General features: G+C 39.3%; 1 protein-coding gene across 1 annotated transcript in view; it reads right to left on the reverse strand.

Annotated features, from left to right (window-relative positions):
• The window catches only part of LOC132368832 (large ribosomal subunit protein eL8-like), a 79,902-nt gene extending 56,217 nt beyond the window's left edge, over window positions 1-23,685 (reverse strand). Inside the window, 1 exon segment of the mRNA XM_059927548.1 lies at window positions 23,619-23,685. Coding sequence (XP_059783531.1) covers window positions 23,619-23,685 — 67 coding nt within the window.
• Window positions 23,686-25,616: the final 1,931 nt, after the last annotated feature.

The raw sequence follows: 25,616 nt of genomic DNA on the forward strand, positions 1-25,616 counted from the left end.
ATGCCACTTTGTGCTCTAATCATTTGCACAAGTGTTTTATCTGTTTTAAACTTTTTAAATGAAGTAAGTATACTCTTAATAAATCTTTCCCTTTTTAAAATATCCTCTGTTCCCCTTTATCTACTGGATTTATTTTCTCATAACTTAAGGAAGAAGCTCAAGATGCATGCACACTCAATCAGTGGTACTGCAAAAAGAGAAACACCCCGCTTGACTTACCTAGCCAAAGTGAAGGCTGCAATTTTTTGGAAAATATGTATGTATCCCGATGTGTGGGTTGGGCTGATTTCATCTGACATTTTTAACCTGACAATAGTCATGGATAGATCAAGCGATATAACTGTAGGAGGGGGAGCAACAAGGGGAAAAAAACCTGTCTTTTGTTTGCTGTATCATAGCACAAAAAATTCATATATTTCATATCTATCCATGGAAGAGACATGAGAAGCAGCTCTGCATTATCACAGGAGCTACTGTTGCCATCAAATGAGGTCATGGAGGGCAGAACTATTTTTTTAGTGAACAAATCACTCTTGCATAGGCAAAAAAGGAAAAAAAGCCACAACAATGCATCTGCACGTAACTTCCATCCTCAGCCACAAGTTGATTTGGAAAGCCTGTTTAAAATCATAAAAATGAAGAAGAATACAGAGGAGAAATCACATAAAGCAACCTAAAAGAAGAGGTTGAGAAGCATTTAAATAAATTAGATGCCTTTGTTAACTGGTTGAAGAATTGAGGGGGAAAGGAAGGAGTGCCCTGTCCTGCAGCACGGAGAGCCCTAAATGTCAAAGAAGTGGAACACTTTTGAGCAGCAGAACATCACAGAAGTTAGGAGCACAGACCCCAGAGGTGTGCGGCTCTATTTTCTAGCTGTGTGACCTTGGCTGACTTGGACAGCCTCTCTAATAGTTGGTTTTCTAGACGGTAAAGTGGGGTTGACACTGGTACCAGGGACCTCCTCCGCTGTCACCCACTCCTGAACATGCCAACCACCCCTGTCTCAGGGCTGTTGTGCTTTTATTCCCTACAGCATAGAATGTTCATCACCTAGAGAGCCTCATGCTTCACCCCCATATTTTCTTCAATTTATGCCCAAATCTTTCTGTTTCCTGAATTCTGAATTAGTTTTCTCTATAGCATTATACATTTATTTTTGTTGCCTGTTTCCTCCACTAGAACATAAGGACCAATGGAACATGGACTTAATATATTCACTGCTGGAGCATCACCTGTGTGCTTGGTACATATGTGCAGAATGAATGAATGAAAGGCTAATGGATGAATGAATGAAAGAAAGAAAAGAGTGTGTGGAAAAGGAGACAGTAACTTCACTGAAGCCTGCAGAAATCAAACCACACAGGCTGTGTAGACTGAGTTATGGAATTTATCCTTCATCCCCAAAAACAGAGGGATGCAATTTCCAAGGGATGTTGAAGATTAAGTGACAGAGGGAAGGCGATTCAGCCTGGAATCAAAAACATCTTTACTCAATTCATGTCAATTACCAATATATTATTAATGAATGGCCCAGTTAATCTGTTGCACAATGGGATCACCACTCAAGCATTTATGGGAGTTGCTACTTTCCCTCCCAGAACCTTACAGTTTTCATAAGAAAATAGAGTATGAAATCCTCAGGTCAGTTGCCATTCAAAACTGTTACTCAGACCTTCTAGACCAGCTCACTGGAAAGACAGTTTGATAAAATCTGCCCTCCAGGGTGCCTAAAACCTTGTATATTATGGTCATTTAAAAGAAGAAGGATTCTGCCAACATGAACAGACTGTCACCTTATTATCTTTCTTGCTAAAACAGAGTCTATTAGGTTGAATATCTGGATTAGCTTCCAAGCATGGCTCATTTACTAAGTCTAAGGCACTGTGTTAAGCATTTATAAAGAGTATTGACTAATAAACATAATCCTCACAAAGACCCTGTAAGATAAGCATTATTTTTATCTGAACATTACAGATGAGGAAACTTAGGGCCAGGGAGTCTCAATGAAACAATCTGCCCACGGTGCCACAGTTGGCCACAGTACATGGCAGAGCCAGGCTTTGAAGGCGGGGTATGGGTTCTAGCTCCAGCGATCATGAGTCCTCTATTATTCTGTCTCTAATGCAAGTAAAGTGAGGACCAGAGAAGTTAAGGAAGTTGTTGAAGTCACACAGCTGTGAAGAGATGGAGCCTGGAATCAAGTCCAAGTATGCAACACCAAAGCCTGTGTTGCCAAATCACCTCCTGACTAGTCTTGTGTGCTCTTCATTAATCTTTCATGATTTGAAGAGGGAAGCGATATGGGGATATATATATATGTATAGCTGATTCACTTTGTTATAAAGCAGAAACTAACACACCACTGTAAAGCAATTATACTCCAATAAAGATGTTAAAAAAAAAATCTTTCATGATTTGGGTGCATTGGCAGCCCCTTCCCCTTCAATGCAAGTCAGGATGTATCACCTTTCAGAGCTGCACAAGGTGCAAATCAGTGTACAGATGGACCGTGGGCTCAGAAGAGTTATGGATAAACTTCTGATTTGTATAATCTAGCAAGATTTCAAGTTTTCATTCCCTCTCACATGATATAATGCTTGCACATGCATCTGCAATGCAGCTTATAAACCCTCATTAGTTCTTTGTAAGGTGGCATTTCTGCCTTGAATATGATAATTGCAATTAATCCTCAGCCCTTCTGTCTTACCCAGCACCAATAGAGCATGAAAAAAGAAAGGAAAATGCCAGTGTTGAGTGACAGAAAATATTAACTCAAGTAGTTCTTTTACTCCTGGGATAAGAAAATTTGAACCTTAGAGAGCCTTATTTAAATGAGCTATATGATAACAGCATTTAAGGATCTGGGACGGGATGTTCACTTGGAACTTACCTAGTAAAATAGCAAGGATCCAGTTTCTTCAAGAAATTTCTTAATGGGAGAATTGGCTCAAAAACATGATAATTGTGGTCCTCTCTTTTCAAGCCAACAGAAATGGCTTATAATCTTAGTATCAGCTTCTCAAATACATGTGTTTTCAGCTTGCGTTACCAGCCCCAGCTGGTCTTTATTGGGTAAAGTATATCCAGTTGCTACTGTTAAGCATCCTAGAGTTACAAAAAGTAAAAAGATGATAAACCCAAGAAGAAAGGATTCTGGTCATTTTTTTTAAGTGACACATTACCTCTCCTTTTGATATAACTTTCTAGGCTTCCATCAAGGATTATTAAACCATTATCAAACCAAGCCAATGCCTCAGAACATTTCCCAGCCATACACTAAGAGTTAAGAATGGGTCTTCTCATTGCAAACAACTGTCATTACCTCATCCTCGTCCTAAACAGAATGTCATCTCTTCCTTTGATGAGAATGAGTTATCCAACAGATAACTTAGTCTTTTCACTCTATCAATTGAGGTAATTCTCCATTAAAAAGAGTTTGATTCAAATTCACAAAACTTTGATATATGCAGCCACCATTGAACCACGCAGCCAAGATGCCATTTTATATATTAAGCTAGAGAGACCCTCTGTCAACCTCTCAATGTCTCGGTTTTCCCCATTACAACCTGAATACCGTGGGAGGTGTGTGGTAACAGAAATGAAGAGAATATGGACGCATCCTCGATGAACATAAAGGCATTCTTTACTTTCTTGCAAAAAGGTCTTTCCACACTCTTAAAAAGAGGAATGCAAGCAAGCGAGCTGAGCTCTAATTTTTCTTTTTGGGAAAATCTGGAATTTGATACTGTTTTTTAAAAATGGGCATTCCATCAGCCCTAATTACTGTTGGAAATGATTCCATTGGAACTACTTGGTAATTCAATACAGAGTTTCTCTCCAGACCACCAGTTCAGAATTGGCTCCAATGAGAAAGAATTCTGAGTTATTATCAGATGGCGTCTGCCTGCTAGGATGAGAGAGATTAGGGGAATTGATCAGTCTACATGTAGGGGTGCAGGGCCATGTGAGTCAAATGTCATTAGTTTCAACCCTTCATCACTCATCCCCTCACATCCACCTCCCACTGCCCTCAGCAGCACCAAAAGCCAAGAAATGGGTTGATATAAAGACTAAATCATTATTTTTGTTCCATGTGTGGTCCTATATTTCAGAGATATCTTCAAGGCCAAGAAAACTAGTGTCAACAGTTATCATTGATATGTAAGTCCCAAGAACTTACTTCTGCCAAGCCAGCGTGTTGGTACATGAAAGGTCAGATGATTGTATCTCTGGATCTTTTGAGAGTCTAAGGACGGAAAAATTTTACGGTGTCACGCACACACATATCAATTGAAATGAAAACAGATAAAACCATGAAAGTACAGGAAATTTAACAAAATACAAAGCTGAAACATTTTTAAATTATCTATTTCCAAAGATTTTTCTCATTTATGGGGGATTCCTGCTTTGCTGCTGCCCCAAACATGCGCATAGGCTGCATGATGGATATTACAACAAATGGTGTGAGACCCAGCGTGTTGAAAAAGTTCTAAATATGCAGTCCAGAGACCTGTGTTCAAGGTTTGACTCTATGGGTCAAGAGGTAGGGACCTCGGGCAAGGCAATGAACTTCATGTTACCTCTATTTTCCAATCCCTAAACCACTGATAATATTTACTTATTAGGATGTTGGGAGTATGATGCGACTTGCCATAGGGCACATGATTTGTAAATAGTATAGTACCATACAAATGTTAGGCTTTAATATTTTAGTTACAATTTAGGTCTTTCTCTGTATCTTATTTTGAAATAATTTTTAAAAAATTCTTTCTGTTTTTTTCCAGTTTGCTTAAGTATAAAATTACAAACAACGCTCAGCCATTTTGCCAGTAAACTTTTGTTAGATTCATTTTAATATACATTCAGTAATAAAATATTATTAATTAATGAATGTTAATTTAATATACTCTCTGACTAATGATAAATACTGAGAGCTGGCCATGTACCAGGCAGTATTCTCAGTTCGTTACTTACGATAACTCATGTGATTCTCATAACAACAATACAAGGTAGATATTATATCCATTTTTTAAAAATATGAGGAAATAAAGGTTCAAGGATGAATCTAAGATGGTGTAACTAGTAAATGGCAGAGCTGGGATTTCAACTCAAGCTACTTGTTTCAGAATATAAATTACTCAATTATATTGACTTCCCATAAAGTGTGATTTTTTTTTCTTTAAAACCAGGTGAGGGAGACAATGCTATATCATGTTTTCATTTTAATATTTTCATTCATTTACTCAGTTTTGCATTATGCCAGCCACTGAGGATACACAATCATGTTATCTCTAGTGAGGGAGACAGACAAGAAATAAAAAAAACAAATAAGCAAGAAAACAAAGAAGAGATATATGCTACCAGGAAAATGAACCGGAATTATAAAGAGCGATTGGTTAGTTGTGGAAGACACCTTTAAGATAATGACATTTGATCCAAGATTGGAATGTCAAGAACAAGTCCACCATGTGAAGATATGAGTATTCCAGGCAGAAAGAACTGCAAGGGCAAAGACCTTGAGTTGAGAATGAGCTTGGAAAATAATTTCCAATGTAGGTAGAAGTGGTTACATGATACAGATTGAATGTTTGTGTCCTCCCACAATTCATGTGTTGAAAACAATCCTCAGTGTGATGACACTTTGAGGTGGGGCCTTTGGGAGGTAAACAGGTCATGAATGGGATTGTGTCCTTATAAAAGAGGTTTCAGAGAGCTCTCTCGCATCTTCCACCATGTAAGGTTACAGTGAAAAGACACTGTCAGTGACGAAGCTCAGCCTCACCAGGCACTGAACCTGCCAGCAACTTGGTCTTGTCAATTTCCCAACTTCTAGAACTATGAGAAATAAATTTCCATAGCTTCTAAAACACCTAGTTTGTGGCATTTTGTTATAGCAGCCTGAATGGACTAAGACAGTAGGGAAAGGAAGAAAGTGGAGGGAGATAAGGAATAAGAAGTTAGCCAGGGGGCTTCCCTGGTGGTGCAGTGGTTGAGAATCTGCCTGCCAATGCAGGCGACACGGGTTCGAGCCCTGGTCTGGGAAGATCCCACATGCCGCGGAGCAACTAGGCCCGTGAGCCACAACTACTGAGCCTGCACATCTGGAGCCTGTGCTCCACAACAAGAGAGGCCATGATAGTGAGAGGCCCGCGCACCGCGATGAAGAGTGTCCACCGCTTGCCACAACTAGAGAAAGCCCTCGCACAGAAACGAAGACCCAACACAGCCATAAATAAATAAATTAAAACTAAAGAAATGGCTTTATTTAGAAAAAAAAAAAAAGAAGTTAGTCAGTGTGCCTGGAGAGTGAGGATGAGAAGAGGATTCAAGGGCAGGTGGAGGCAGACAAAGCAGGGCCTAGAAGGCCATGCTCAGCCCTGAAGAACAATGAACAACCAAAGTAGTGTTTGCAGTAGTTAGGTAATGTAATCAGATATTTTTGACATGCTTTGAAAACTCACTCTGACTGCCCAACAGATAAACAAATGGAAATCATAAGAATGAGAGAAGGGAGAGTAGTCTGGAGACTATTTCAAATAGCAAAGACAAGAGATGGTTTCCTGGTTTCCTTGACTCGGGTGCTGGTGATGGAGATAGTCAAACATGGATGGATTTGAGATATACTTTGGATGTAAAATTGACGAGTCTTGGCAGATGTGAGAAGGAGGTATTAAGGTTGACTTCTAAGTTTCTAGTTTTTATTATGGAATGAATATATCATTCTCTACGTGCACCAAATTGGGTTGAAAAAATTCTGAGTTTCACTGTGGACCTTTGAGGTCAAGAAAGGTATATAAGTGAAGGATAAAAACTAAAAAATCTAATGAGTTTGATAAATATTTATTGAATGATTAAAGTAATTTTCTCTCCATTTTTCTGACCATGGATCATCACCAGTTACATACATGCACATACAAAATTTTGACACTGGAAATGTTATGGACTGAATGCTTGTGTTCCCCCAACCTGACAATTCATATGCTGGAGATTTAAGCCCCTATGTGATGGTATTTGGGGATGGGGATTTTAGGAGATAATAAGGGTTAGATGAACTCATGAGAATGGGGCCCTCATAATGGGATTAGTGTCCTTATATAAGAGATACCAGAGAGCTTGTTCCCTCTCTTTCTGCCCACACATAAAGAAGAGGTCATGTGAGCACAGGAACATGATGATGGCTACCTACAGGCAAGAGGAAGAGGCCTCAAAGTGAAACCTATCTTTCTGGCACCTTGATCTTGGACTTTTGGCCTCCAGAACCATAACAATAAATTTTTGTTGTTTAAACTAACCATCCGATGGTATTCTGTTATGGCAGCCCAAGCTGACTAAGATATGAAATTAACTGGTGAAGTGGAATTTAATGAATTGACAAATTCCAGATGCCATTTCCGTTCTGATTCATCCCCAGATGATTTTATTGAAGATATCATCTGAAACCCAATGGAAGTATCTCTACATCCTCTGCACGCGGCAATATTCAGAAAATGTCTACTCCCCATCCATTGGTCCCTACTTCTGGAAATGTCTCAGAACAGACTTCGTTTCTAAGATGAGAGAGGGAGAAAGAACAAATATTCACCTCAACGAATTAATCTCAGTTTACCCAGACGAATCTAAAGATAGATTCGCTGTAAGATACATTCCAGTATCAATTACCTCTGTTGACTCAGATGATTAAACTAATCAACTGCCTCTTCCTGGTCTTATTTACTAGCTAGAGATTACAGTAAGTCCCCAACATATGAACAAGTTCCATTCCCAGAGTGCGTTGGTGAGTCCAATTTGTTCATAAGTCCAACAAAGTTAGCTTAGGTACCCAACTAACACAATCGGCTATATAGTACTGTACTGTAATAGCTTTATAATACTTTTCACACAGGTAATACATAAAAAGCAAACAAATACAAAAAGTAAACATTTTTAATCTTACAGTACAGTACTTTGAAAAGTACAGTAATACAATACAACAGCTGGCATACAGGAGCTGGCATCGAACAAATAGGCAAGAAGAGTTACTGACTGGAGGAGGGAGAGGAGGTGGGTGATGGTAGAGCTGAAGGATCGTCAGCAATAGGAGACAGAGGGCAAGATGTAATTTCACTCATGCCTGATGTTGATGGCACAGGTTCTGGTTCCACTGATGGCTGGATTCAATTCTATCTACCTCCCTTAAAAAAACGATCCAGTGATGCTCTTTTTTTCTCCTCATAGATGACACGGCAGCACTGGATCACATTCTGAACAGCTGCTGCAAACTTCTTGTAGTATTCTACTTTTGGGTTCTGTGCCTCAAAAACTAACAGTTCCTCCTCAAATAAAGAAAATCCCCTTGCTATTTCCAGTATCATGAATCTCTTCAGTTCTTCAGTTACTGCTTTCTCTTGTCTCTCTTCGTCCTTTCTCTGGGCCTCCAATTCCATCAGGTCTTCATTAGTAAGCTCCTCATGTTGCACAGCAATAGTACTGTACAGTAAAGTACACAAAAGCACAACCACTAGAGGATGCATGCACTTGAAAATGTACACTAGACACGTGAACTAACTTACGTGATTGGACATGCAAACACACGTTCGCCCTTTTGAAAGTTCTCAACTTGAAGGTTCGTATGTAGGGGATTTACTATACTCAGTTGAACAAGGAAATCTTTCTAATAGAAGAGCAGTCAGAAAACTTTTTCTGTAAAGGACCAGAGAGTAAATATTTTCAGTTTTGCAGACTAAGTGGTCTCTGTCACAACTACTCAATCTGTTGTAGAGTGAAAGCAGCCACAGACAATAAAGTAAAGGGCATAGCTGTGTTCCAATATGACTTTGCTTACGAAAGCAGGCAGAGGTCAGATTTGGCCCAGGAGCTATAGTTTGCCAATCCCTATAATAGAACATTGTTTTGGTCACATATTATGCTTTCAGATAATTTCACAATTACTTTATACATATTACATATACATAGGGCAAAAGCTGAAATCATAAGTGCCTTTGTAATCATGACAGGGCAGAGCATATGTATATAAATATGTGGCTGTCTGTTAATATCATTCTCAGAGTGTCATTCACTATTTATCTAGTAAAAGTCCAATCTGTCTTCGGGAAACCACTCCTTCAAATTACATGGATTCTGGTGTGGCTTTCATAGTTTGCCTTCCAATAATCCATGAGCAGCCTACACAGGCCAGTTAAAGCATTCCATTCTGCTAGTCAAAGAAAAATTAGCTCAAAGATAAGAGCAAGTTACAAAACTTGGATTATGTATGCATACATGGAGAGATAACTTTGTTCCTCCTCTAAAATATGAGGCCATAAAGATGATGTAATGTGAGACTCATTAGAATCATCTTCCAAAGCTACATGAATGAAGTCATCTATAGTATCAGCAAATGAGATCAATGAAATAAAAGAACAGAACTATCCAGCATTGCAGTGACAGAATCTGAGGCCCAGGATCAAGCTTTCTGTTACAAAAACAGTAAACTCCTCTTTTTAATATCTACTGGAAAGTGGATTTCCGATGCTTGTAAACGAAGGGATTTGGAAAATAAAACTTCACTACAGATATTACAAAATCACAATGAAATGAGGCAACTTCAAAGAGTAAGACACGCCAGTATCATAACTGTACCAATGGTTGACTTGATTAAGGAAGAAATAAGTAGTAATTTGCGGGTATAGGCTTGTAAGAAAAATGACAGAATGCCAGGCTACTAGGAAAAAGTTTTTTGACATCACATCTGAATTAATAGTTAAGAAGTGCAGAATACTTCATAGACACAATGGATCATAGATATATGAATCATTCCCTAGTGTGGTATAACTTTATGGACAGGCAGAGAATGAAAGCTTCTGAGGTATTAGTGAAGTACACAAAACAGAAAGAAAAATAAAAGTGCAAATACACTTTAAGAATACAGAATAGTCCCCAGATATGAAAATCTTCACGGTAGCCTGACTGATTTTATTGACATGTCTAAAAGAAGAATGTTTTAATCATTAGGGGAATATGATGAGCCTTGGAAGCAGAGTAAATGAAAGTAGCAGCTTCCACTCAAGCACAGCATAGAGAGAAGGAATGTTTAACCCTGTAGTTTCCATGTTCAAGTCCTTTAGGCAGGCATTGCCAATATTGAGACAACGACAAGGAGCTATAGCCCAGGGGACAGTGTAAAACCACCTCTATTATGAGATTATAAGATGAGATGAAGCCTGAAGTCACTGTGTATTCAGCCCATCTAATTAATTCCAATCAGCCATACACAGTTTTTTTCCCTGATTTCGGCATACTGAGGAGACTTCAAATGATGCCCTATATTACTGTGGGAAAGATTTTGCCAATAGAGAGGGAATTTTCTGACCATTGTAGTCTTTAAATATTCAAATTCCAGTGACAGTGATTTCTCACTATAAACGGATGAGTCAGAATTCTGATTTTATGAATCAATAGAACGTGTTTGGCTAATGTTATGCCTGCCCCTGGAAAATGAAACTATTCTCTGCAAGGCCACAGAGTCCAATTTGTGAGCCTCTGGAAAGGAGTAAGATCCAGACTCTGAAATGGTGAATCCTCTGAGCCAGTACACATGTTCCTTCTGCAGTCCTAGGTCCTTCACAGCCACTTAAAAGGGTGCCTGCCTGGTCTATGAACTGGAAACTTCCTCAACAAGACCACTCATTGTTCTGTCTCTATTCCTGTGTCTCTTGGCTCTGTCCTCTAGGATCTTGGTTCCAGGCTGTAGATCATCCTGCCTTTGCCTTAAATAATAGCCTGTATTTGACGGAGTAGTTTTTATTTTTATAGTCTTTCCTGCCTGTGGAAGTACAGATGTCAAGAACTTCTCATTTTGTACTGTCTCTATATCACTTTTAGCCCGCATTAATGGTGTTTCTGCCAGTATAATTTCTTTAAAACATTGTGGGGTTTCTATGAATTATCTTTTGTTGCTCAAGCCATTCAAAAAACTTAACATTCACTAATCTCTTTGAGATAGACTTTCTTCATCCAGGGCCCTTTGTGAAGCTGCAGTGGGATAATTCCCGTAGATTGTTTAACAGAGAGTGTCTGCATGGTATATCCTTTAGATGGTTAGGAGTCCTTTGCCATTAGAAAGGACCCCTGAGGCACTATCTTAAATCCTTTCTATAGTTTACAAAAGGTTCTACAGTCACACCATTAGCTTCATCCTTACTCCAAGACTATTTTCCTGATAATGCTCTGAATTTGATCTTTGCCATGAGTTATTTCCTTACTTTGAAAATCTTTTGCCATCTGGAGAGGCTTGGAATTAAAATCAATTAAATTTTCCAAACCAGAAAGTCATGGTTTTATTTATCTTTCTAGTAAATTTTGCTTGAAAACTAAATATTTCCTTTTTTACCTTATCTCTCTCTTTTTCTACATCTTATGATGCATGACTAAGAGAAGCAAGTTGGTAGTTTGAATATTCTGCTTGGAAATTTCATTAGGAAACCCACAAATTTATTAGGCTTATTTTCTATTTTCTATATCACCACATGATAATTTGAATACTCAACTGTGTTGTCAAACTTTTTTCCAATTTCCCATAATAATTTTACTGATCTTCTAGCTTTTATTAATACCTTCTTTGACGTCCTTCCAATTTTTCTCAGCAGAAGCCTCAAAACCCTTTCGTTTTCCATTTGCAACCTAATCTCAAAGACAGTGACAAGTTTTAAGTTTTTGTTATGGGAACACTCTGTTCTTGGGTGAATTCTGTTACAATTATCTACTGCTGCATTAAACGCACTCATAAAACATTGTGGTGTAAAGCAACAACCATTTGATATGCTCACAGATTCTGTGGTCATGAATTCAGGAAGGGTGCAGAAGGGATGGCTCTTCACCTCTCATGATGTGTGGGCCACAGCTGAGAATATTCAATTGACTAGGCATGACTCAAACGGCCAGGTACAAGAATCATTTGAAGGTTACTTCGATTAGATGTCTGACACTATGCAGGGGTGACCAGAAGCCTGGCCTCAGTTGGGATTGTTTACCAGAACACCTATACATGTTCTCTCCATGTATCTGGGCCTTCTTGAAACAGAAATCTAGGTTTCAAGAAGAAACATTAAGAGAGGACACATTTCAAAAGACCCAAATGGAAGCCCTAAGACTTTTCTGACCTAGTCTTAAGAATCATACAGTCTTACTTCCACCATATCCTATTACTCATTGTAATCTTAGATCTCATATATTTTGTTGATATTTTTTCTGTAAATAGAATTCGAAGTGAGTCTCTGAGTTCAGCCCAGTTTCAAGTGGAAAGGATTTAGAGTCCACTCATTAATGTGAAAGCAGGAAGCTCACATCACCAAAGAGGAGGTCAGATGGAGGTACTATTAGACCTTCTTTGGAAATATGTCATAGACCATTGAATTAAACTACTGAATAAGGAGGAAAATATGAGAAAAGTAACTGTGAAGCCACAGTTACTTTTCTTACGAAGAGAAGAAATGCCGTAAGCTTATGAAGAGAAGACAAGTGACAACAGAAACTAAAAAGAAGCTTAGAATTTTTGGAGAATCACAGCCCCTATATCTTGCCACGAAATTCCATCCTTAGAGAAAAAGGTAAAATAACATACTAGGGCCACTACAGGATAATGTTTGATACCTTACTCCCCACAGGACTAGACGTATTTTGCCTTCAGCAAGAGATAAGGAAATATAAATTGAACTGGAGTGAGGCAACTCTCTGTTTTCTCTCCTGCTGTTGGTATGATAAGAGGAGACTGGTTTATCCTCCATTCAAAAGGCAGGTCACAGTTCAAGAAGCAAGTAAGACCAGGATGAAGTCCTTGGAAGAAAGAAAAATAAATTTGGTTGATCAGGCATGGGTCTGGTCAAGACGCTATGGAATAAAGACAAGACTATTCAGTGGTCGGGATTGGGGAAGTGCTGGAATTGATCGTCAATCATAGCAACACTCAAATCACAAAGTATGTGAACACATAGATATTTAGATTAAACATTGCTTATAATGTCTTCCTAGTTGGTGCTCTTAAAAGCTTTAAGGAAGCTATCCAGATGGCAAATGAGTATAGTGGAAAAAGCAAAATATTCCCAGGATAGGAGAAGTTTGCCTCAATGTGCCTTTTGTAACTGTAGTGCTTACTTAATTATTCAATTGTTTATTCAAAGTTTTCCAACTTGGTGTTTCCATTGGACACAAAGGATAAAAGCTGGATTACACCACTGAGGTGAGATGGTTCCTCTAAATCTAGACCCACATTATATCTGAGGAAGGAAACTTGACGAGTCTTTCCTTCCTTGAGTTTTGTGCTTAATAACTCTACCATTCACTTTCATGTCCACTTGGTCAGTACTTCCCATCAGTAACTATTTCTCCACTGGTTATCCTGCAGTATAGCTCTCGCTCTACTGTTTATACTGAACAGTTGATGGTGATAATCAGAGCAAGACCACAGGTGAATGAGGATTTAACATAGGAATCTGAAATTGTATGTTTTTGTGGATATTTATTTATAAAACAAGAATTCCAAAGACATTGCTTGCCATAATACTCTGTTTCTTTTTCCATTACATCTCTGAGATTACAACTGTGTTTTTTTGTTTGTTTGTTTGTTTTATTCTGATGCCAAAACTGAAATGCTTACAAAAGAGCCTAGCAAAGTATGCTAGATAGATAAATTAGCTGAGTTCACAGTTCAAGTAGCACTTAAGCATGATTATGCCAAAGAAGTTGTTTAAAAAACTATACAGGACTCCCCAAAAAGCTATTATCCTCATAAATGTGTATAGAAGATGAAAGGTATCCTCACTAATAAACTAATTATACATAATCTTTTCTCTGTTATGAGGGAAAGAAATATTTTGCTCCTAATAGCATTAAACAGTCATTAAGAATTTTATTAAGAAGACGGTTATTCAGATGGTACTCATCACTATTTTTAGGATGCATGCGTTTCCATATAAACACCAATGTTCACTGGAGTAGGTTCATTTGAAAAAGCAAAAGGCAGTAGAAGAATGTACTGAAACCCATAGCTGCTATCAAGGCCACACCATCTGAGCACATGTGCTACTAGGTCTGTAAGTCCGTATAGACAGAGGTACTGGTCAGTGAACAGCATTTTATTCTAAGTTCTAGTATTCATAGCCAGTTTATAAGTGCCGTCCTCCCCAACTCCATCTCCATTTTTGCCCTTACTAAAACATAGCCTCTAATGAATATTTTAGCTGTATCAATAAAATGCCTCACATCTAAGGTAAAAATGGTGGTTCAAGGTTGTCAGTCTTGGTATGGTTTCAATGGAAATGAAAAATTCTTGTCAGTTACAAACCATCTTGTAGCCAAGTCACAGGTACAAAGAATCAAAGATACGAAAGAGAAACTTCCAGAAAATCTTTTTAAAATTATTATCAGGGTGCTTATGTGTTCTAGACATGTCCTTAAATACTTTTGATAAGGCAGTCCAGAAACACCAATTTAAAAAGTGGACAAGCCCAAAGAGTGGCAAAGCTCTTGGCACATCACCTATGAAAATGAGGCAAAAGCAATGGTTATTCTACCCAGTCTCCATAATTATTGCCTTGTCTCTTCTGGGTCTGATTTTTCTCTCCATTCACTCATTAGTTTTATAAATATTTATTGAGTGCCTTCTATTTCTCAGACACTTTTCTAGGCACTTAGGATATAATCAATGATCAAAGCAAAGATTCCTGCTCTTGCTGAGTATTCACAGTTGGATCAGAGTAATGTGAGGAAGTCATACAATAAACATATATAATAGATAAATTATGTGGTATTTAAGATGATGACAAAGGCTATGTAAAAAAGGTATTTGAAAATGTAGGGGTTGGCGCCTAGTAGAAGTTTTTAACAGGGTGTTCATGATAGACCTCCTTGAGAAGGTGTAATTAGAACAAAGATTCCAAAGAGTCAGCAAGTGCGCATGAAAAGATGGTCAACATCAGTAGTCATCAGGGAAATGTAAATCGAAACCAGGTAAGATACTCCTTCATACCTACTAGGATGGCTATAATGAAAAGACAGAAAATAACAAGTGTTGGCAAGGATGGGGAGAGATTGGAACCTTCATTCACTACTGGTGAAAATGTAAAATGGTGCAGCTGCTTTGGAAAACAGTTTGGCAGTTACTTAAAAGTTAAACATAGATACCATATGCCTGATCAATTTTGCTCTTAGAGAAGTGAAAACCCAGGATAAATGAAAACGTAGGTCCACAGAACAACTTGTACATGAGAATTCATAGCCGCATTGTCTATAATAGCCAATAAGTGGAAACAACACAAACGTTCATCGACTGATGAGTGGATGAATAAAGTATGGTGGCATATTATTCAGTAATGAAAAGTACTGATAAACATTATGCTGAGTGAAAGAAACCAGTCATAGAAAGCCACATATTACATGATTCTACTTGTATGAAATGCCCATAATAGGCAAATCCATAAATATAGATTGGTAGTTCCCTAGGGTTGGAGGTGGAAGGGAATAGGGAGTGACTACTAATGATTATGAGAAGTCTTTTTTTGTGATGGTTGCACAACTTTGTGAACATAAAGCCATTGAAATGTACACTGTAGATGAGTGAATTGTATGGTATGTGAATTACATATCTCAATAAAGCTACTTTGTGTATACATATATGCACATATATCTATGCACACACATATATATGCACACATGTGTGCACACACACACTCACATAAAAGAACCAACTAGTTGGATATTTGAGATGACAAGAGTGCATTTTAGGCAGACTGGACTGCTAGAGCAAAGATCTAAGTTAGAGGCAGAAAAACAAGGAGTGGCCAGCATGGCTAGTGCAAAGGGAGTGAAAAAATAGAAGAGGCCAGAGAAGGCGCAGGGAGCTGGGCCATGTGGCCTGGTATGTTTTAGCAAAGATATGGCTTTTACTCTGGATAAAATGGGAACATTGTACATTTCTGAGAAGAGGCGTGCCATAAAATGTCATGCTTATGAAAGGATATCCTTGATCTCCCACGGTCTTTCCTGAGGATAGTATAGCAGAGGCCTTTCCCTTGGATTTGGGAGGCCAAGGATAGAAGCAGAGAAAACTGTTGGGAGGTATGAAATAATCCAGGTGAGAAGGTAGAACCCATAGGATGTGCTGATGGATTTTATATGAGGCATGACAGAAAGAGAGAATTCAAGGATGACTCCAAAGCTTTTCGCCTTGGCAACTGGCAGGATGGAAGTACCAGCAACCTTGTGAGGAAGGACATGGGTGGAGCAGGTGTGAGGGGGGCAGAAACAAGGAATTTAGTTTAGGGCATGTTGAGCTCCATATGCTCTTTAGAGATCCAAGTAGAGATATTGAGTAGGCTGATATTGAATAACATTGAGCCTTACCATATTTTACCTTTTCACAGGAAAGGCGATGGGAGACCAAGGATATCCTTTCAAAAGCATGACTCGTATCATAGTGTGCCTCTTCTCAAAAATGTACGATACTCTGATTTTATCCAGAGCAAAAGCCATATCTTTGCTAAAACATACCAGGACACATGGTCCAGCTGCCTGCCCCTTCTCTGGCCTCTTCTATTTTTTCACTCCCTTTGTACCAGCCATTCTGGCCACTCTTTTTTTTCTGTCTCTAACTTTCTAACCAGAAATTGTGGTTCAAAATATCTTTAACGATATTTAAACTTCCTCAGGAGCAAGGAAACAATTAACTTAGGTTGTACTCCTATTGCTAAACAAGAGCATTGGGTAACCCCAAGTGATGGGAAACATTATCCTAAAGCTAACATTGGTACTAACAATAAAAATAACCATGATTTTTAAAGCACATACTATGTGCATTCCATTGACATCATGTCTAATTCAACAGTTCCTCAGGAAAGTATTAAGATGCAGAAAATAAGTCGCTAAACTTACCCAAATACACAAAACTAAATGAATGGTCAAGCCACGATGTAACCACAAAGCTGTCAAATGTTGTCCAAGGCCCCCAGCAGGAGGCCTTGAAATACAATTTGAGAAATACAATTTGAGAGGCCTGAGTTCTAGGCCAGAATCTTGATCACTCACTTGAGACACCTTGACCAAAAGTGACCTTTTAGGCGTTACAGTTAAACACTCTGAAATAGATATAAAAGCACCTAGTTCATTGGTTTTTCTGGAGACTATATATGTTAAAATATAAGAAAGTGATTTGAATTGTTTTTAACACTACACTTGTCCAAACTACATTCACTGAACTCATTGACATAAACTTCATTGCCCTGAGTGATGCCAACAGCAAAATACTTCTCTAATGAAACATCTGTCTCTGCTGCCACAACAACTTTGTGTTGTAAAGAGAAAAAACTTGAGAACAGCTGGCTCCTTTTGCCTTATTGGTCAGAAAAGGGGATTTTATATATATATAGAGAGAGAGAGAGACAGAGACAGAGACAGACAGAAACAGAGAGACAGAGAGAATGATGATGAATAAGAAATGGATAGAAACCAGGGCAAAGTTTAGGGGAAAGGGAAAAAGCAGGAAGCCTTAAGACAACCGGCTGATTGAGGCATAAAATTAAGTATAAAGTAAAAACCCATTTCAGGAAATATACATTTATTTTCAGAGAAAGATTTAAACCACTTTAAAAATTAGCAAGAGAAATATTCATGCTACTGGAGATTCAAAAATTAAAGGAAACTGGAAATCAAGTGTTACCAAGTTAACAGGCTTTGTTCTGTCGCTTACAGTAAAATACCCCAGAGCAACCATAAACCCAGGGAACCAGCAAAGAAGAAGGAAATTAAGAAAATAAAAGAAAAAGAGGTTCTTAGCTTTGAAAAGACTATACAGAAGTAGAAAAGAGAAAGGTGTTAAGTCAGGAAACCATAAAAAAAGACAAAATTGGAGTGATAATTATGGGTATGCAAATGACTGCTTCCCAAAGCATATGTGGTAGGTTAAAATATTACTTTAAATAATGATTTAGAAATTTGCTTTTTAAAAAGCTCTTAGTACTTATCTGGTGATTCTCTTTGAAAGTACTCCAAGCGTGTCCAGAGACCGTGGAAGACTTTGCCCACACACCTAGCTGCCACATGCATCTCCAGTGGGCACTGGGCCTCTGGTTATCTTCCAAAGAAGAGCCAGCTGACATTTTATTGTATGGTCTTAACATTTATTTTTTGCTAAGTAAAATGCAAACAAATCGTCTCTTGAGCACGACAGGCCTCCTAGGATAAATTTGGCCTATTATACACTTAATTGATTCAATTTGCCTTTGATTATTTGGCTGGCATTTTCACAGAAAACAAGTCTAGTGCAGAGATGACCCAGTTCTAAAAAAATTCTTGCCACTTAATATAGAGTAAGCTGACAGAAACAATGCTTACAAAGTGCCCACATTATGGTAAAGTGGTAGCAAATCTAGAAAATTGGTTATTGTTAGCTTTAAATTGTTATTTGGTAATGACTGTAATGATTTTGCTAATATCTGTTGTGCTGAACCAACCCCTTCCATCTTGCCTAATAATATGGTGTGCAACTACTCTTTTCTATTTATTAATGGACGAAGCTAAATCTCAGTTATCTACAGGCATCTCCATGAAAGGTGACCTAAGTATAGCAGGTGATTATTTTTTTAGCAATTCTGTTGTAAAAAAGACAGAAGTCAGCACTAGCTAACTTACACACAAAAATAAGTTATTGGAAGGCTCTCGAGGTACTCATTTAGTTAAATAGAAAGTTGTACAACTAGTTCTGGGAAAGCAGGTGCTACCCAGGGTGGCCCAGAGGTCTTAGTTTCAAAGTCTGTAGGAAGAGGATGTAAATGGCCAAAATTGGGTTATATGCTCAACCTTGGGGGAGGAGCAGGGAGAGGAGATAGTTCTGGAATGCTGGTAGGAAAAACAACAGACAATGGTATCCACCGCCTTTACTCTAGCCCTTATCAGTGACAAGTTCTGTCCTAGCTCAGTGCCTTTATAACTTGTTGGTCTCCCTGCCTGGAATGCAGATGTTAGCTTAACTGGTTCCATCACGTTATTAAGATTCAGCTAAATGTCCCCTGAACAGAAAGCTCTTCCCTAATTATCCTAATTGTAATTATCACAAGTACCCCTTTTATTCATTGCACTTATCAACTCCTGACTTATTATATACTAAACTGGGATACAAACTCCACAGGAGCAGAGATGGTCCTGAAAGTCCAGGGTGAATGAATGAATGAGTGAATGAATGAATGAACACATAAGGAAGTGAACTCTCAAGGTCATTGGAATATGCCTGATTACAGCCTTGCTGACTTCTCTGCCTCCCTCTTTGTGCCCCTTCTCCTACCTCAATGGATATAAACAGAAATTCTGAAGCCCATACTATTTCTTCCTGCTCTGAAGACTATTCAATATGGGCCAAGCTTGTCTCTGGGGCTTCTACTCCAGGGAGTCAGTTTCAGGGGAAGGGGGGCTGATGCTGGGCCACGGCCCTGAGCTGCGGGACTTGAGCTCTGGTTCTGCCTCCCGATGTGTCCTGGGGAAATGACTCCACCCCCCCCCCCCCAATACAGTTGTCTCATGTCTAAAAGGAAGCATTGGGACTGGCCCAGTGGCTCTCAGCTGGGAAGCAGTACGGACCCCTTGGGAGCATTTTATAAAGCTGTGATAGTTTGTTCTTTTTTTTTTTTCTTTTTATCATCAAGTATAGTCATTCTTAAGCAGTTATATGTTGAAATATATAATACTGTGACTCAATTTCCAATTATGCCTACTTCAAAGTAGAGTTAGGGCATTAATGTTTGAAATTATGTTTGTGTGTAGGTAGGTTACACAATCTATTATTTTAATTCAAGAGAGTAAAGGAATGGTATAAAAAAGTGTTTTTAAAATAGGGAGCTTTAAAAGAGGAAAACAAATACCATATGCTAACATGTATATATGGTATCTAAAAAAAAAAAATGGTTCTGATGAACCTAGGGACAGGACAAGAATAAAGACTCAGACGTAGAGAATGGACTTGAGGACACGGAAAGGGGGAAGGGTAAGCTGGGACGAAGTGAGAGAGTAGCACTGACATATATGCACTACCAAATGTAAAATAGATAGCTAGTGGGAAGCAGCTGCATAGCACAGAGATCAGCTCGGTGCTTTGTGACCACCTAGAGGGGTAAGATAGGGAGGGTGGGAGGGAGACGCAAGAGGGAGGGGATATGGGGATATATGTACACATAATAGCTGATTCACTTTGTTATACAGCAGAAACTAACACAACATTGCAAAGCAATTATACTCCAATAAAGATGTTAAAAAAAAAAAAGAAAAATAAGGAGGTTCGGGACTAGTGCTGCATGGCCAGGTGACTCCTGCAATGAAAACACAGAATGCATGGCTTTCTCCTTCCTCCTCTTCAAAGTCGCCTCAGCGTGGCATCATGGCCTTGTCTATTGCAAATCCTCAGACCAGACACACCCATGAGCAAAAACGAATGCAAGCACATCTTCCAAACACGGACATCAAGAGAACTGAAACTCTGGGTGGTGGCCCAACTTCTGGGGCAGATCTGCTAAAACCCAGGGGCCGTGGTCACAGGAGAAGGAGGGGGAGGTGATGGCAGGACAAGTCTGCCCACTGTTAATGAAATCCTGCATGCCATCATGACAGCCCTTCTCCAATCTAGACCTCCATCCACACTTTCCCCAGCTCTCCTGGTCCACAGATGAACTCTGAACTTTATCTACCGTCACGATGCTCACTGCCACTTTATATTTTCTACTTTCAGACCCCTGGCATGTACTCTGGATAGAGTAAAAGTTCTTGCTTTCCTCCAATGTATTCCTCATTTATTGCCAGAATGTTCTTTCTCAACTGAAAATCTCATTGACTGTTAATAAATAGTGAAATCACCCAAATGAAGGACACTAAGGAAAAAGAAACAAAAACAAAGCATCTTAAGATCTGCCCCACACAGATTACCTGCCATCCGCTGATTACAAAGACAACCCATGCTCTGGGACAGCTCTGAAATGGTGTTATTGAATATCACTCGAAACTGTGTGCTTGCAGCAGGGGCCTGGGCTTTACTTGTCTGGAGAGATTTCCATTATCGTGGTATTGACTGTGCCATGATTTGATTTGTACTGTGTATGGACAGGATTCTTAGGTTATGGGAATTGCTTGATAAAGACTTGTTGGCTATTGACTGATATGAAGCAAATAAAGTATCTCATGCAGGAAGATGATCTTGCCCCAAACATTCCCCAAATGGTGGTATATCTGAAACGTCTTCATTTACACCATTTATCACATATCCAATACCAAACTTATTTATAGAAAGCAAAGACTAGGTGGTATAAGGCTCTTATCCTGCATAAATGCCAAATATAAGGCTCAAGTGTATTAGTGTATTAGTCTTTGCCTGGAATCTTTTCCTTTGGGGAATTTCCTTCTCTCCAAGTCCCATGGTCAGGCTCTCATCACAGGGTAGGTCCATGACCCAGTTAGGTCTTTCTTATGACTTTCATTAGATCAACTGAGAAAGGTCTGCTCATTTTAATCTGGGACTGTGTGTCAAAAGTCTGCCTGAGAATAAAGTCAACCAAGAGAAAACCAAAGAAGAGTAGGAGAAAGAGAAATGAGTGGCATTATTTGACCTTTGGATTCTGGCCTTACCTGAAGCCCATGGTCATTTTGAATTTTACTTAAGCGAGTTTGAGTTGAGCTTCTATCACTTGAAATTAGAAGTAAATATTAACTAATACATATGGAATTAATACTAATAATTACAGAGAAATAGCTTTTACTCTAAACCACTCTCATTTTCACTCTTTATTCTGTTGTGATATGAAAATTTCAGTGCACACGAATCTAAGCATTTAATATATAAATTAATCTTTAACATATGAAGAAAATTATTTTATTATCTCCTTTACAACTGCACGATCTCAGACAGCTAGTCATTTTCAGAGCTGTGATTCCTTCTTGTTCTCTGTTATACAAGTTTGCCTCCCTGAATGCTATCAAAACTTTGACCTCTTTCTAGAAAGTCAGGAGTCATTACCTCATTGCACAAGGGTGAGAATTTTCCAGCTATTCTACACCCGTGTTCCACAAACAAATTCCTATAATATTCACAGGAACGTAGAGAAATAGCTTGATGGGCTCTCCAGCATTCATTAGATCAGCGTTGAAATTCTGACTTTGCCTTTTATTCATTGCATTACATGAACCCATGTCTCATTTTCCTTTTCTGAAGAAAATGCCATACGACTACTACCTACCTCAAAGAGTGGTTGTGAGATCTAAGTGAGCTAAAGCACAGGAGGCATGGCCCGTGCAGGTACAGGGCAAGGGCACAGCGAATGCCACTATCGGGACAAGACCATTTGTCACTCCAGCACAGCCCGTCTCTTCAGTACAATCCACCACACCTGCTCCTATTTCTGATACTGTTAGTAATCACTCTGGGCCAGCATAAAGCTACTCCTCCCTAAAGCCTCCGAGTCTATTTTTCTCATCTCAGTCAGTCATCACACAAAACTTGAGTCATTGTACTTGCTGGAAGAATGCTCCAGAAGTCTGCCCACCACAGTCCTCAGAGCCCGTCCATGAATCCTCAGAGCTGCTAAAACAAGGAGCTTGTCCCTGGAGAGCCCATGCGGTTCCTCCCCTCAGTGTTTATTATCTGAGAGTCTGTTTCCCTTTTGCCAATCGCCTCACATGGTCCCGCTTAAATAAGGACCATCTGACTATGAAACATGCCAGAAGAGGTCACAGAAACCAAGTTCTTGTAGAGAGCAGGATCTTTTGTTTTCCTTTCTTTCTTTTTTTTTTTTTTTGGCCGTGTTGGGTCTCTGGTGCTGCACGCAGTCTTTCTCTAGTTGCAGCGAGCAGAGGCTACTCTTCGTTGCGGTGCGGTGGCTTCTCATTGCGGTGGCTTCTCTTGTTGTGGAGCATGGGCTCTAGGTGCGCAGGCTTCAGTAGTTGTGGCAAGTGGGCTCAGTAGTTGTGGCTCACGAGTTTAGTTGCTCCGCAGCATGTGGGATCTTCCCAGACCAGGGAACAAACCGGTGACCCCTGCATTGGCAGGTGGATTCTTAACCACTGCACCATCAGGGAAGTCCCAGGAGCGGGATCTCAATAGGATTTCCCAACCCTCATCTAGTTGCTAGCACCATGAAAGGTAGGTCAGACCAAACCTGATCAGTCCCTTCAAGTCTGGATCATTAAAACTAGACGAGGCAATTTTCCTAAGGCCACATAATGCCCTAGTCTGTGTTTTAAGTGCAGGACGTGAAAGGAAGAATTAAACTATTGAATAATTTACTCAGAATAAAATGATGCAACCTCAGCTGGATCTGTAACAGCCTGGTAGACACACAAGGAAGGAACATCACGTGCCAGCCTTCATCTCCTGAAGCTATATGTCATCCCTGCCAACGCCAGTGGATCCCTCTTCCACCCCTCCTGCCTGAGCTATCTACAGTTCACAGAGGCCTACTCACTTAATTACTCTGTTTAATGCATCTTTGCAAAGGCATTAAATGAGTGCGTCTGAGAGCTTAGGGCATACCTGCTTTCATTGCTACAGTGCCCCCAACGCTGTGTTGCTCAAACCTTGCCCCACCCACCCCCAGTGCCTTCTGGGATTGATGGCCCACCTTCCTTGGCTTCTGCTGTCTTCAATCGCTGGGACCGTGCCGTGTGCCGAGGTTCAATAGACGGCATCCCTTCGTGACAGTTAATTTATACTTTTTCCAATTCATGATAATCCTTCTAGAACTTGAAGAATCTAATTTGTATGAAATCTGTGAAGAATTCAGACTAAAACTAAAGGGCTTGTGTTCCAAAAAATATGATATATCAATTTTACTATATTAAAACATTGTAGTATATTGTTAAATGTAATAAAGAATTATATATTTGTATAATGCAACTATGTAATAATAATTACATTTGAATATAATAAAAAATATGAAATTATTTTTATTACATAAAATATTTGTCAAAAAATAATTTTCTAAAACATTATATATTTATTGATATTTCTGAAAATACCTTCAAATCTTTCATTCTCTCCTATCTATTAATTTCTATAACTAATACCAATAACAGCGACATATTTAAGACGTTTACTTTTTTCCCCTGTACCGCCAAATGCTTTTAGTGTCGTCCAGCTGTGGACTTGGACACTATTGACACTGATAATGAATTGTGTTAGTGCTCATTACGCTGACAAAGCATTTATGTACAGAATAGGTGCTAAAAGATTTACGGATATGAGTTCACGAGTAAACAAGTGAACCGATGATCAGCTGAATGGATAAACAAATGAATAGATAAACAAATGGATGGAGATGGTCCCCTCTCAATAGCAGCCCACACTAGGTGCCAGTCGCTGCATTAATAATGGCATGGATATTATCTCAATCCCTTCTCACATCAACCTTAGGAGGAGGAAAAATTTAATTGTGTCTCAATTTACAAATAACTGAGCCCAGTTCATTTAAGTTACTTGTGTGAACTAAAAAGGCCACCTGTCATATTACTAAACAAGGGATGTTGCAGCCATCAGCCATTACAGCTACCTCCCTCCCTCCTGGCACAGTGACCCCTGAGAGAACTCAGAATGGAAACGTAATGCCCACCATAGAATCAGCAGATTGCAGCCACCCCTGAGGAAACTCAGGATGGGAAAGAAGAGGATACTGGCCCCGGATGGCTAGGGTGCATATCAAAGGCATGATTTCAGTGAGCCCAGACTCTTGCATCTTCCCATACATAGAAAAGCTCTGAATTCCTTAACTTGAGATGTCTGGTTTTCTTTAATTAACAGTAATCTTTTGATGTTCTGTCTACCTGATCTTTGTTGCAAAAACTCCTGTATATATCCTGGATTCCCCCCTTGCCTCTTCAGAGCAGTCCCCCAGAGCTATCTGAGATGCTGTGTCCTGGGCTTAAGTCCTCAGTTTTGTCCGCCAAGTAAAACATAATTCTCAACTTTTAGGTTGTGCATTTTTTTCAGTTGACGCTTGCAGAATGTCACAGCTAGAAAATGGAGTTTGTCCACAAGATTTATCTGACTCGAGAGTCCTTGTTTTTTCTACCACCTTAGTGTTTTTCCCAGTGTTGAACCATGATATATATCCCCCCCACCACCACACACACTCCATTTCACACCAACACAGAGTGACTGTGTGTCTCGGAAGGCACTAGGAGAATAGCTTAAAGAAACCAACTTCAGTTTCAATTTCCTTTAAAGCCTTGTAGTTTACTTAATAATCCATGTAAATTTTGCCCTATATTCCAGAATAGGAATGCATTTCATTACTATCAAGAGAAAGTGGTTTTGCTGTTGCTGTTGTTATTTTTTCCCCAGATAGTCTAATAAAAATCATTGCCCCTACAGAAGGGCCACATTTTCACTTTGCATCTACGGAACAATCTCGCACCCACCATACGAACCAGAAGCACTCCAGGTGAGAAGCACGGGGTGGGGGGGCACCTCACAGGTGCGTTTTGATAAGGGATCAAGGAATATGGCAGCACTTTCCACGGATAACTGACATCTGTGGGGTGCCACACTCAGGGGCTCTGTATATCTAAGACAGCCCAAGAGTCGTGAGATCCCAAAAAAAACAAAAAGCACAAAAATGGAA

The sequence above is a fragment of the Balaenoptera ricei genome, chromosome 7 (genome assembly GCF_028023285.1).
Source record: "Balaenoptera ricei isolate mBalRic1 chromosome 7, mBalRic1.hap2, whole genome shotgun sequence".
In the NCBI taxonomy this organism is placed as follows: Eukaryota; Metazoa; Chordata; class Mammalia; order Artiodactyla; family Balaenopteridae; genus Balaenoptera; species Balaenoptera ricei.